This window comes from Verticillium dahliae, genomic scaffold (genome assembly GCF_000150675.1).
Source record: "Verticillium dahliae VdLs.17 supercont1.4 genomic scaffold, whole genome shotgun sequence".
NCBI lineage: Eukaryota > Fungi > Ascomycota > Sordariomycetes > Glomerellales > Plectosphaerellaceae > Verticillium > Verticillium dahliae.
Window position 1 is genome coordinate 1643732 of NW_009276925.1, and position 12475 is coordinate 1656206.

Consider the following 12475-nt stretch of genomic DNA (forward strand, 5'->3'; position numbering starts at 1 on the left):
GTTCTCGTGGCCGGCGCCGGGAAAGTAAAACGTCACGTACTGCTGCGCGTCAAACGAGTTCTTGGCGTACTGGAGGAAGATGAAGCTCTCCCGCACGAGCCGCTGCACGGCCGCGTCCTTCCACACGTCGCGGTTGAGCGTCTGGCACTGGAAGATGCTGTTGTCCTGGAGGTTCACGAGCAGCCACTTCTTGTCCTCCTTGCCCTGCTCGCGCGCGTCGTCCCACTCGGCCGTCGACATGAGGTCGTACGGCGGTCGGAAGAGGTCCGCCAGCCGCTGCGCGCGCGCGTCGCTGGCGCTCGTCGTGCCGCCGCCGTAGCCCGCCGATCGGTGCGGGCCGTCGCCGTCCCAGATGCTCGCGTCGTGGTTAAAGGGATTCCTGGCGCCGCCTACAAGAGAAAGAAAAAGGGTGTCAGTTCCGAGTGCATCTCTTCAAGGCAGTCCTCCCGACAGAGAGAGCATACCTCGAGCCCTCGCCGCCGCGCGCTGTCGTTCCTGCTGCAGCAGCGCCGCCATGTCGGCCTCCTCGGCATCCGTCATGCCGCCTCCAAACGACGGCGCCACAAGCGTCTCCGTGGTGGCCCGGATCGGCGAACGCACATCGTCGAGCGCCGCGCCCCCACCAGAAGCGCCGGCGCCGCTGCCGCTGCCGTAGAGCTCCTCCTGCAGCCTCTTGGCCATGGCGGCATCCTCCTCCTCCTGCGCACTGCGCGCCACGGCGACCGCCTGGGCGTGCCCGCTGCTGCTGCTGCCGCCACCTCCACCACCTCCACCATGTATGTCGTAGTCGTCGTCGTCGTCGAGCATGTTCGTGTCATCGTGGTCATCGTCGCTGTCAATCTGGATGGGCTGATCCTGGCGGCCAGAGCCGGTGGGACGGGTGCTCGAGGGCACGGCAGGAGCGGCGGCCGAGGAGGCGGTCCCGGCGACGCCAAAGCTCCTCTGAATGTCGGGGTTCTCAAAGAAGAGCTGGATGGCGGCCTCGAGGTTGCCGCCAGACATTTCGAGGAAGCCGCGCGCGACCTCGGGGTCGGCGTTGGTGATGGCGGCGAAGCTCGAAATGTCGTCGTCCATGGTGTCTGGTGTCTGTGGACGGTGTCTGGTGTCTGTGGACGGCGTCTGGTGTCTGTGGACTGCGGAGCGAGGTGTAGGTGTAAAGGATGGAAGACGTGCAAAAACCGCCCGCAACGACGTTTGGCAGTTCTTGTCTGTGGTGGGAAAAGGCACAAGCCGTGGACAACAAGGTGCGCAGGCGAGATGCTCGTCTGCAGTTCTGCGGTCTGAACTGTAGGGCTCACCACGGTACCCCACAAGCTGTGTGATGGAGGGGGAAATCCAGGGTCGTCGAGAGAGGCGGGGAGACGTCGTTCCAGTGAGGCAAGATGGATCAAAGAAGGGCAACAATGGGAGAAATCACTGGTCAACGCTCGACTGGGTTTGCGTCGTCGTTCGCGTTCGAGCAGGTGTGTGTAGGAAGGGTGTGGTAGGAAGGGTGTGATAGTAAAGGTGTGGTAGTAAAGGTGTGGTAGTAAAGGTGTGGTACTGGAGGTCTGATGGAAGGCGCCAGACCTGTGACGCAACCGCGGGACACGAAAGGTACGAAAGGTACAAAAGGCGCCAGAGAGTGAAAGGCCAAAGGGAAAGAGCTGCGGCAGCGGCCCATCTGATGCTCCGTACCGTGCGTATCCTGACACTATGTGGCCTGGCACTGTGTTCCTCCCTCAGCCTCGTGCTCCCTGCCTCGTGCCTCGTGCCTCGTGCCTCGTGCCTCGTGCCTCTTCTTGCCAGGATCATCTACCAAAGCATGTACCAAGGCATTCAAGCTGCCATTTTTCTCATCCAAATCATCATTCACCAAGTTCCTGATGATGCATACACAGGTGTACAACTCTTTGATACTGCTACAATGCCGAACACCCTCCCCACACGCATTCTCGCACACACACCAGCTACCTGGTATATAATCAACACATTAAGACCTCTGTCGAATGCTTTGCAGTGAAAAGGGAGAAAGCTTAAAACGTCTCTACAGCTCATATCGTCATGAGCTCTACTCACATACATCTAGACCCTGGAACCACCCAGGACAATCCACCTCCCTCCATACACGCACACTCACTTCATCTCCGACAGAATCGTCTTCAGCTGCGCCTGCACCTCCAGAGAACGCTCCATGCCGAGCGCATTCTCCACCATGGCCACGAGCTGCGCCTTCTCCGCACCCTCGGGCGCCGGACCAAAGACACCGCTGCCCTTGGCCGCAAACACGGCCCCCATGGCCTGCGCCCGCATGTTCCGCTGCGCCTCCGTCCCGACGTCGACCTGGTCCATGTCGAGCGACAGCAGATACATCGTGGCGACGGCCTTGTCAGCCTCCGACGCCGCCGTCGACGAGGACGAGCCCGATCCCGGCACGGCAGCGCGCACCACGTCCCGCACGCACTCGTACCAGACCTCGCGCTTCATGACGGCAAACTGCGCGCTGCCGAGGTACGGCCTGAGCAGCCTCATCATCTTGTCGAGCACCCCGTACGAGTCCTGCTGAAGCTGCTGGCGGTTGTACCCGCGCGCCACGGCCTCGAGGCCGCTTTTGGCAATCGCCGTGGCCTTGTCCTCGCTGTCGACGTCCATCCTGTCCTCGTCGTTGACCTCGTCGAGGAACGGCTTGACAATGGCGAAAATGTCGTCGAGCAGGTCCAGGTCGTCGCGCACCTCGGCAAACTTCCACAGGTACGTCAACGCGTGCACCCGGTACGCGTCGTTGTTGCGCTTGGCCTCGCGCAGCGCAATCTTCTTCATCTGCGCCGCAATGCCGGCGTCGTCTTGCCACAGCCTCTTGCCGTGGCCCACAAAGACGGGGAACGACGCGAGAAGCTTCTCCTTGTGGGTGAACGTCTTGAGCGCGAGCGCCTTGTCGAGGACGGGCCAGATGAGCTTCAGGTTGGCGTCGCTGATCTGGCCGTTGGCATCACTCGCCGCGACAACGTCCTTGATCGTGGACGCAATCGTAAACGCGCCGCTGTGCTGCAGCACCCACCGCGGCGCATCGAGGCCACGCCTGGCAAAGGCCACAATCTCCTCGACGTAGCGCGCTACCGTGCGGGAGCTGCCGGCGTGCGCATCCCACACCTTCGTGAACGCCTTCTTGACCCACTCGTCCGTGTCGTGAGACGCCATGAACGCAAACGGCAAGAGACGGCTCTCGAGCTCGTTGAAAACGTCGGGCGACGCCGTCGACAGCGCAAGAATGACGTTGGACATCTTCTGGCGACGGCTGTCGTCCTCGGCGTCAAAGTACAGATCGATGGCCTTGGTGATGAACCGGTCCTTGGACGCCTCGGGAGCGACGCGCATCAGATACGCAGATGCCTTGGCGTACGCCTGGCTGACCTCGTCGTTGCGGTCGAGCACCTGCTTCTCCATCATCTGGAGGAACTTGGACGCGTATGGTTCGATTTCGTGCCGGTGGCGCATGACCATATCTGTGAACAGCCGGGCGCAGCCAATCTTGGTCTGCATGCCAATGGCCGATTTGACCGTCTGCTCGATGCTGGGCACAAGCTGGGTCATGATTTCGTCGTCGACCTGCCGCAGGCAGTTGTCAATGGCTTCAGTAATGGGCGACGTGTTGACAAAGGAAGCACGCATCTTATCGAGCTGTCCGCGCTTGTCCTCCTGCAGCCGCTGGTACGCAAAATTGATCTGCTCCGGTTCGACGGTGCTGTGCAGGTTGAGTAGGTGGGGGATGATCTCGGCGACGTACGGCTTCAGCGCCTTGCCTCCCTTCTTGGTCACGTCCATGATGGTCTTGAGTGAGAAGCCCTTGACCTCGTCGACGTTGCTCTCGAGGCCGCTCGACGACAGCAGGAACCGCAGAGCTTGACCTAGCATGACCCTTGCTGTGTCGACAGAGCTACCGTCCTCGAGCAGGCGAACGATGGTGCTGGTGAGGCCCATGCAAAGCTTGAGCGCAACCTCACGGACAGACGACTTGACGTCGTCGAGGACCTTGAGGGCGGCCGTCCAGATTTGTTCATAGTATTGCTCGTACTTCTTGAAAGGCTGACCGCCGATAATCTCAGAAATGGCAGCCGCGCTGGCCTGTCGGGTTCGCCACTCCTTACCGAGGACGCACTTCAGGAGATCAGACATGATGGCATCAAAGTGATTCTGGATAGCCTCATTCGGATCCTTGACCAAAGACTTCCAAATCTCCTCCATGGACGCGCGGACATTCTTGTTGGGATCGAACCGGTAGCGATAGAGCTTGGGATAGATGCGAGGATCCACGGTGGCATCAGTGAGGATGCTGCTGAGGCCGAAGCGCCCGAAAGCCGATCGCGTAGACCACGTCGCAGCGTTGCTCGCGAGGCTCATGAACTTGTAAACGAGACTCTGGTCGCCGACCTCGTTGGCGAGCGCGATAATGTCCTTGTAAGAAGTGACTGACTTTCCTTCGCCCGTGGGCAGGGCGCCAGGCTCGAACAGCTCCGTGTCGCCTTCGACCTTGAGCTGCGTGCTGTCTCCGGTGAACGCGTTGACAAGGTCCTTGACAAGATCCTCGCGCTCCTGCGCATTTCCGCGGTCGTGCAGCAGAGACAAGCCCCGCGACGCAGTTTCTTGGACGAGCTCGTCACGCGCGTTCAGCAGACGCATAAACGCAGCTTGCGCCTGGCGCGAGTACTGACGAACGAGGGGTAGATGTCCCAGGTGCTGGATAGTGCAGAAGAGCCAGATGCCCGCGGCCTTGAGACGGAAGGGAGCCGTGTCGCGACAGTCCTTGAAGAGCTTCATGAGAACCAGCTGTAGGCGTTTCTCGCGTGCACCAATCTGCCACGTGCCCGGCTTGTGGTCAACGTCCATCTGCAGCGAGACTGCTTCCGAATCCCAGCCGCCGACGGTGGCAGTGATGGCCTCGCCAATGGCAAAGTGAATCTCCGTCTCTCGCTTCGTCTCCAGGCTGTAGAGAACACGAAGAATATTGTCTAGATTATCAGTCTTCTTGTCGGGAAAGGCAAGGCCCGAGTCGCCCGGAACGGATTCCACGGGATTCGAGCTCTCTGTGGAGCGTTCCGAACGGGGGACATCGGCCCACACCTCGTCTTCGAGCCCGATCGCCAGGCGGCCGAGCGCAAAGATCGCCTTCTCGTTGCCGCTTTCAGCCTTGGCACGCAGCGCCTCAATGACAGAGTCGGGGCTCAAGTCGGAACCCGGGACGGGGACGTCCTGGCGGGCGGACCACAACTGCCCAAAAGCTTCCATGGCTGCATTCTGGAGATCGCCCGACTCGCTGTCCTTGTTCAAGAGCTTTCGGGGAAGCCAAGCGTCGGGTTTAGACTCTTCGCCGTAGAAAGTGACTCGCGAATACAGGTGGCCGAGAGCCAACACGCTGCCCTCCACAGCATAGGCATCGGATCCGAAGGCCGTCTCCCAACTGGCGATGCGTTCCTGCATTTTGACAGTACAATCCGTCAGCAAACGCTGGCTGAGGGCAGGGTAGCGGGCTGGATCAGTGTTGGTCGGATGCGCGCCGAGAATTCCAAGCGCCTGAGCTGCAAGCCTGCGAATATCTTTGTTGTGCGAGGCGGTCAGAGGGAACACATCAGCCGCAAAAGCCGCCAGCCAAGCAAGCTCGCCGGACGTCGCCAGAGAACCGACGTCAACGAAACAACGCAGACTCTCCTCGATCACAGCGTCGAGACCCTTGGTACGCTTCGACAGGGCGCCGTCCAGACATGCCTTGAGGAACAGGGCCACGTCTGTTTTGCTAGCACGACCGAGATACTCTTGTACCAGCCCGCGAGTCTTCACGTCGACCGACATGGCGAGATCAAGTTGTGCGGCCCAGTCAGGGGTCCGGTTCAGGGCCGGGAGGGCTGTAAGCAGAAGCATCTGCTTGACAAACTTGACTGCAACGCTGAAGGCGTGGATGTGCTCTCCCTCGAATCTGCCCAATGCCGCAGGCTCTCCCCCAACGACGGGCAGAGCGCCTTGTGGATCCAGGGTCATCGTCTGCGCTAGATTACCGTGGTCGTTGCCAGGGTAGAAGAACACCCTCAAAAGGGTGACCCAATCGGGTATCTCAGAGACTGATTGCACGCGATAGGCCCAAGGATCCAGTCCCCTTTTGCCCTCTTCGACAACGTCGTGGCTTTCATCTCGTTTTCCAGCGATAGCAATAATCGAGGTCCATCTGGCATCTGGGTCGCTGAACGGGAAGCATGAATTGGCCCATTTGACGGCCACTGACCGAGCGCTCCGAACAGAGGCAGCACCGTCAGGTAGAGTTAGATATTTGTAAAGCATCGGGCCCAGCTGGACGGCTGCTAATTCGCTCCGGTCGACCTTGTCGGGGTTGAAGTGACGCAACATGCTGGATAAGGCCGACTCGATGTTGAACGCTACCTCCGACGTGGGATCCTCAGAAAGAGACTGGAATAGCCACTGGGCGAGGCTGAAGGCCTCGCGCAAATTCATCTTGGTTGCCTTGGCGAGAAGACCAATCACCTCGTATGCCTGTCCTCGGAGCTCAGCGTTAGAGGCCGAGGCCGCGTTGTTGGCGGGCGCCGCTACCTCGTCATGAGGGACCGGCCAGCCCCTTGACTCGACATATCCGCGAATCTTTCCGAGGATAGAAGAACCCATGGCAAAGTCGCCCTGCGAGGGGCCGTGTAGGGCAATGAATGCGATGTAGACGAAGAGTGCACGGTGAAGTTTGATCCGCTCCAGGTTGGATGCAGGCTGGAGAGGCTCCGGACAGTTGATGCCAGAGTCGAGGTCAACAAGCGTGGCGATCTCCTTCTCCATGGAGGTTGAAACGGGGGACTTCGATAGGAGGCCGAGAATCCTAGTGCGGTAGGGCGCCGTCATGCGACCATGGGCGCTGAAGAGGTCTTTGGCTAGAGCGGCATCGTCAAAAGAGACGGTGGTGCGTTTGAGAATGTCATCGCCCAGCTCGGAGACGCGACTGTCGGTGTTGCTGGCGGCGAAAATGGCGGGGATAAGCTTCTCGCGGTCTGTGAAGGCCCCGCTGGCGAGGAGCTGGGCAATCTTCCTGCGAAGATTGGGAAGATCGTCATACGGCTGAACCCATTTGCCGTCGCGCCACTCGGGGCACAGGAAGTCGAGCTCGTCTTTTAGCAGAGCCTTGTTGAAGGGTGCAAGCTTGGCGATACCCTCATCCCTCGTCAGCTTGTCGCTGGCGCCAAAGTTGGGCAGCTTCAACAGGAGCACCTTGCCCATCCATGACGCCACCCAGTTGGCGTCCTTGCTGGCTGAGAGGCCGATGGAAGACCGGAAGGCGCCATCCTCTTGGCTTCCGCGCGAGGGGATCTTGACGGTTGGGATGATTCGCAGGAGGACCCTCAGGATTAAAGACGCCGAGGAAGCTGAAGACAGAGCGGATATGCCAGTTGCTATGTCTTTGATGAGTTGGGACCGATCGTAATCGTCCATCCGGTCTACGCCGAGCGTGATGAATGTGGAGGCCAGCTGGCGCACGATGGGCGATGCGTCAGGCCTTTTGTATTGGGCGATGAGGGCGCCAACGGGAAGGATGATTCTGAGACTGATGTTAGGAATCTTGCCAAGTGAATGGCAAGCGACAGGAGGGCAGTGACAAGTTGACGGGTTCGACGACTTACTGAGAGCGGCCGATAAGATTCTTTATCGACTGGGCGAATCGAATGACCTAGTCCGGGTAAGATATGAGTGTGGCAAGCTGCATTGTCTCTAGATGAGGGCTTACATCAACACGCGTTTTGGCAGACTCGCTGCCACCCATGGCCACGAAGGGAGCGAGGTGCTTCTGGAGGGCCTGCTCTAGCTTCTTCTCATTGTTTGCTCCTCTGACAATGGCATCTTTCATGGCATTTAGAGATCGCAGCTCTCGCTCTTCCGGCGACTCAGATGCCATCTTGTAGGCTGAGCCGGCCCCAAGGGCTGTGCGTCAAGAGGGGTGTGAACGTTGGGCGTCAAGGTGCGGGGGATGGCAAACCGAAGACGCGGGACTTATGGGAAATCTGCTCTATGGACGTTGCTCTTGCGCAAATAGTAATCGTGTGCCGAAGAAGACGCTTCAATGCAGCCAGTAGACGTAGACGAAATAGGGTATCAGCGATGGATGAGTCTGGTCGACTTGAGATGCAGTGTTTGGTGAGGGGTTGACCAGCTGCTGAGGGAGGTGCGGATATTTGGAGAAGACAAGGTCGACAAACACTCGCAAGTATAAAAAAGAGACCGCTGTCTACTGTGGCTTGTGTCAAGAAAAGCAGTCACAACAATGGTGATCTGGAGATATGGGGATATGGAAATCGCCTCGATCAGCCAGCAACTGGCCCACGTCAACGTGCTGCGATGTGCCCACGGGAGAATCATGATGATTCAGCAAATCAGAGGTCCACGAGCTTCGACGGACGAGTGCCAGGCGATCCGTGAATGGCTTAGCGCGTCTGGCCCAGGCGAGCGATGCGTCCCTGCACTACAGCTGCCTGATGACCTAAGCTGACCAGATCCGGTCACGTGTCTCGGCAAGCCTGCGCATCACCAAGAAAACATAAGGTAGAGAAGGTGCCCAGCCCAGAAGGAAATAAAAGGTCACTGATTCAGGAGAAAGTTTCAACTGAAGCTTCGTTCGCCGATACGTTTTCTTTCATTTTATGTATGAAGGCCAATCACATTAAAGAGCACTATGGTGGTCCGAGTACGCACGAAGCTCACATCGTAAGAATAATCTATGGAGCTGTGTTATCAACGATTGCTCTGGAAAGGTTTTCATTTGGTTCATAGAGACTATGATATCAAACTTGGCATGTGTCCATAAACTCCGTGGCTTCCTCTATCTGCCGTTTGGGCAGGCGATGAGAGAGCAGCAGCGCGACCGCCGGATCGCGAAGATTATCGGGTGCCAAACACACAACCGCCATGCTTGAAGAAGCATCACGATCATCTGGGCGACTTACATGGAATATTGGAGTTGGCTCCAGCTGTCTATCGTGTACCTGCTAAGCGGACCAACCAAATGCGTCGGGCACATGAATCTGGGTAAGGTATCCCAGCTCGGTAGTCTGGGGACTGCATCATCGCAAGCCTGGATCTGCTCGGTCTGGCCGCATGTCCTAGACATTCGCCTGCTCGAGAGGAAGACTAGAGCGTAGAACACAGACTCGTACGGCATATGCCGTCAGCATCCTATTCACATGATGCTCATCAACTGAAAAGAAAGGCACCAAAGTGCCAGAGGGGGGGGGGGGGGGGGGGGGGGTTCCAAAAAAAAAAAAGGGATCCCACACCGGTTCGCCCCAACGGGGACAGCACAAAACTTCCCGTCCCCCATCGACCTTCTGGTTTGCTTTTTCCCCAGGCCAGATGCCAGCGCATGGCGTTCTCATTCAGCTCGCGCGGTAAAATTTGCCTGTGAGGAATTTGCGGGGTGCCGTGAGCCTGTTAAACTGCGAATCGGAATCTTGACCGCCCATGGCACCAAAGGTTGAGAATCCCATCTCATCAGCTAGATCAGCTACTTACCCTAAGGTACCGTCTGTTCTCCCCCGAACCCCCCCCTCCGCCCCCGCCATGACTCACATGACGGGCGTTGGCACTGCCTAATCGCAGATAAAGTGCCGGCTGCCCTTCTCGCCCTTCTGACAGAACCGATGCGAAGCATTGGATCTCACACACGGAAGCAAAGAAATGGTGCAAACTTTAGCCTTGCAGTAGGTTGGCCTGGAAGGAGGGCACACCATCAAGGCGGCGTGCCGGGCCAGGATTTGCTGGCGCTGCGCCGATCGCCCGCCGAGACTTGCGACGGCTTTTGCTTACGTTCCGGGCATCCGTGATAGGGTGCCCAGTCTGTAAGCATCCAGCATCAGTACGGAGTGCGTACAGGTGTGGGCAAGTGCCAAAAGGTTGGTCGCACCGCGAGTTCCGCGCAGCGCGCAGTGAGGTCTCCGCCTTTGTGTTGGCGCGGCCATTCGTTTTCATGCTAAGAAGCATGCTGAGGGAAATAATTCTCAATAATTCTCAATTATTTCCCTAGACTACAGGGCTTATGAACAAGCAAGGGAAGATAACAATCAACAGGCGTAGAGACGGTCACACGATGGATGGGTCGGCAAAGTCTGGTGCGCGAGTCACGCCTACGCGAACAGTCACTCTATATCTACACCCCCTCAAGTCCCACTCAGCCATTTTCGGCAAACAACGCCCCCAGCAGCCCTCCCATTATTAGGTAACCAGGCCCTAAGCTGGGGTAACCTGTTTGAAGCGAAGCTGCTGGGCACCCGGGCCACTCAGCGATTCTTTGCCGTCGTGCCTCAGGTGCCTAAAAAAGGTCATCTTGCCCCATTCACTTGCAGCTGTCGGCAGAGACGAAATAGGAGCGGCTCGTTCGGGGGGTTTGGAGGGCTGTCTCAGGCGAGTCAGGACTCTGCCCGGCAGGACGGGTTGGTCAATGTTTGTAGCTCCAGCCAGCAGCCGGCAGGCCTTGGGTAATCGGTCCTGGTAGAGTTCGAAGACCAAGCTCCGTCACTGCCACAGCTGTTTCGTCGCCATGCTCGATGTGCGAGAAGGCATTGCTGCCGTTTGATCTGATATGTCGGTACTCTGTAGACGGATGAACATGACTTGATCGTCTCATCAGTCGTGGTGAGGACGCCTGTCTATGCGACCAAGAATTTCAGCTTTTGCTTGCCTGCTGTTGGGCGCGGAACCAGGGATTGTGCTGGGTACTCGTCGATCAACGTGGCCGCCGGGCTGTATCCCCAGAACGTCCATTATTGTCCGTCGGCAGATCTCGATGGTGATTTGCGACTGGAACGCCCAGGGCACCCGGGCATCACGAGGACTTCTGCCATCTCATTCCGGCGTCACCGAGACCCCTTGATTCTGAGACAGCCTCGCTGCTGTGTGCAAGCAGCCCGGACTCGCATATAAGGTTGCCAGACTCAACACCATTGCACCCGCACCATGAGACTCGTCAGCGCGTTAGACACGGACTTGTCGGAATAAGGGGTTCGGTCTTGATGCAGGGGCGTCTGGAGATTGATTCGTCGGCAAAGCAAAGCAGTGGTGGCAATGCTGAACCCTGTGATTTGAGTGACGTTGACGCCTAGCCCGTCGTCACCCAGCTTCATTGAGCTGGCGTCAGGTCGGGACGAAATGCTGCCTAAGGAGCCCTGTACACCAAACCCTGAGCGCACATGTAACTCATCTCTGTGCAGCACGGCCTTTCTGAATGGAGACATCCGGCGTTGGAATTGGCATTGCTATGCCAGTTTTGGCGAGAAACCACGAAAAAGCAAACAACCAACCGTTCGCCAAACAGACTGCATCCAGAGGCCTCGCTGGAAGACAAAAGAAACGCCACAGCGCAGGGAAGTTGCTTGCACATGCAAGCTAGGCCACATGGCTTGATAACTTGTCAGCCAGTGAGAGGACCAGAAATGGGCTCAGATCTTTCAGAACACAATCCCTCGTCCGTTGTGCCGTGCGATGATGGAGCGCCGATTCGAGGGAAATTGACAAGCAACAAACGCAGTTCTCGAAGCACAATGCTTGACATTCGGATGTGAGGCGGGTCGTACATTCTGTTTCGAGACACGGACCGGAGAAGACGACTTCATCATCGTCGACAGCTCGAACGAGGTGATCACCGCAGCCGTGTCTTGACCGAATCTGTGTCGTGACTCGTCAAAAACGCGAACGACTGACGAGGCAATTTGGATTTCTCGTAAAGAGAGGGGGCACTGTATGCAAGATCAGTGAATTTGTCCATTTGTTAACATCATTGGCCACCCGAGCTTTTGGGCGGTCGCCGACCGCTGGACGCCGCTCGAAAAAAAAAAGCCAGGGATGGGGAAGGGTAAGGGGAGGGAGGAGGCATCAGGGGTGTTGGCAAAAGCTGCGACGTCATTCCTGGCTCTGTCAGATAGGGACCGCGGTGCGACTGAATACATGCTGTATGGAAGGCTGTGGCTTCTGCTTGTTGCTTCTTTCGCACGGCGCATTGAGCTCATCTTCGGGAGAGAAATCAATGTTCGGGCCAATGCACCAAACCATGGTCTTGTCCCCCTGCGCAGCTGGATGATCTCTTCATGGGATCCATCATAAGGCGCGCGCCATTACGAACCGCAGCTCCCATCAACGTACCTTTCCAAGATGAACAGCGGGGGTTTCCAGTCGTCGCCGATGCATGTCCGGGCGGCAAGAAACCGAGACCCGATCGACACGACAAAATGACGAAGTATTGAGTTGCATGAAGTTTCGAAACATCATGATGGCTCGCCTGCAGCTTCGAAAACACAGCAGCGCGAACCAGCGCGGACGTGTTGTGTTGTTGACCAGCCTACCAAGGCCCCTTCCCGTGTGGCCTTGTCGCACCTGTGACACAGTTGGAAAGTAGAGCGAGACAGGCTCATCTCGCTGTGGCATAACATTCCTCCCTGCGCAATCGAGATAGCATCCCGAGACAGGGCAT

At 57.8% G+C, this 12475-nt stretch overlaps 3 protein-coding genes across 3 annotated transcripts in view; all 3 read right to left on the bottom strand.

The window, feature by feature from the left end:
- The window catches only part of VDAG_02875 (uncharacterized protein), a gene marked incomplete at both ends in the record, with an annotated part of 1921 nt that extends 847 nt beyond the window's left edge, over positions 1 to 1074 (bottom strand). Inside the window, 2 exons of the mRNA XM_009653528.1 lie at positions 41 to 389; positions 465 to 1074. Of these exons, the coding sequence (XP_009651823.1) occupies positions 41 to 389; positions 465 to 1074 (959 nt within the window). The remainder of the gene's footprint in view (positions 1 to 40; positions 390 to 464) is intronic.
- Positions 1075 to 2115: 1041 nt separating this feature from the next.
- On the bottom strand, positions 2116 to 7915 carry VDAG_02876 (uncharacterized protein; the record flags this gene model as incomplete). The annotated part of the gene is made up of 3 exons (XM_009653529.1): positions 2116 to 7561; positions 7644 to 7690; positions 7748 to 7915. The coding sequence occupies 3 exons, from the start codon at positions 7913 to 7915 to the stop codon at positions 2116 to 2118; spliced, it is 5661 nt and encodes a 1886-aa protein (XP_009651824.1).
- Positions 7916 to 10962: 3047 nt separating this feature from the next.
- VDAG_02877 (uncharacterized protein) lies at positions 10963 to 12475 on the bottom strand. The gene is made up of 2 exons (XM_009653530.1): positions 12148 to 12475; positions 10963 to 11744 (listed from the first exon to the last, which is right to left on the bottom strand). Exons 1-2 carry the CDS (start codon positions 12427 to 12429, stop codon positions 11457 to 11459), a joined length of 570 nt encoding a protein of 189 aa, XP_009651825.1. The 5' UTR covers positions 12430 to 12475; the 3' UTR covers positions 10963 to 11456.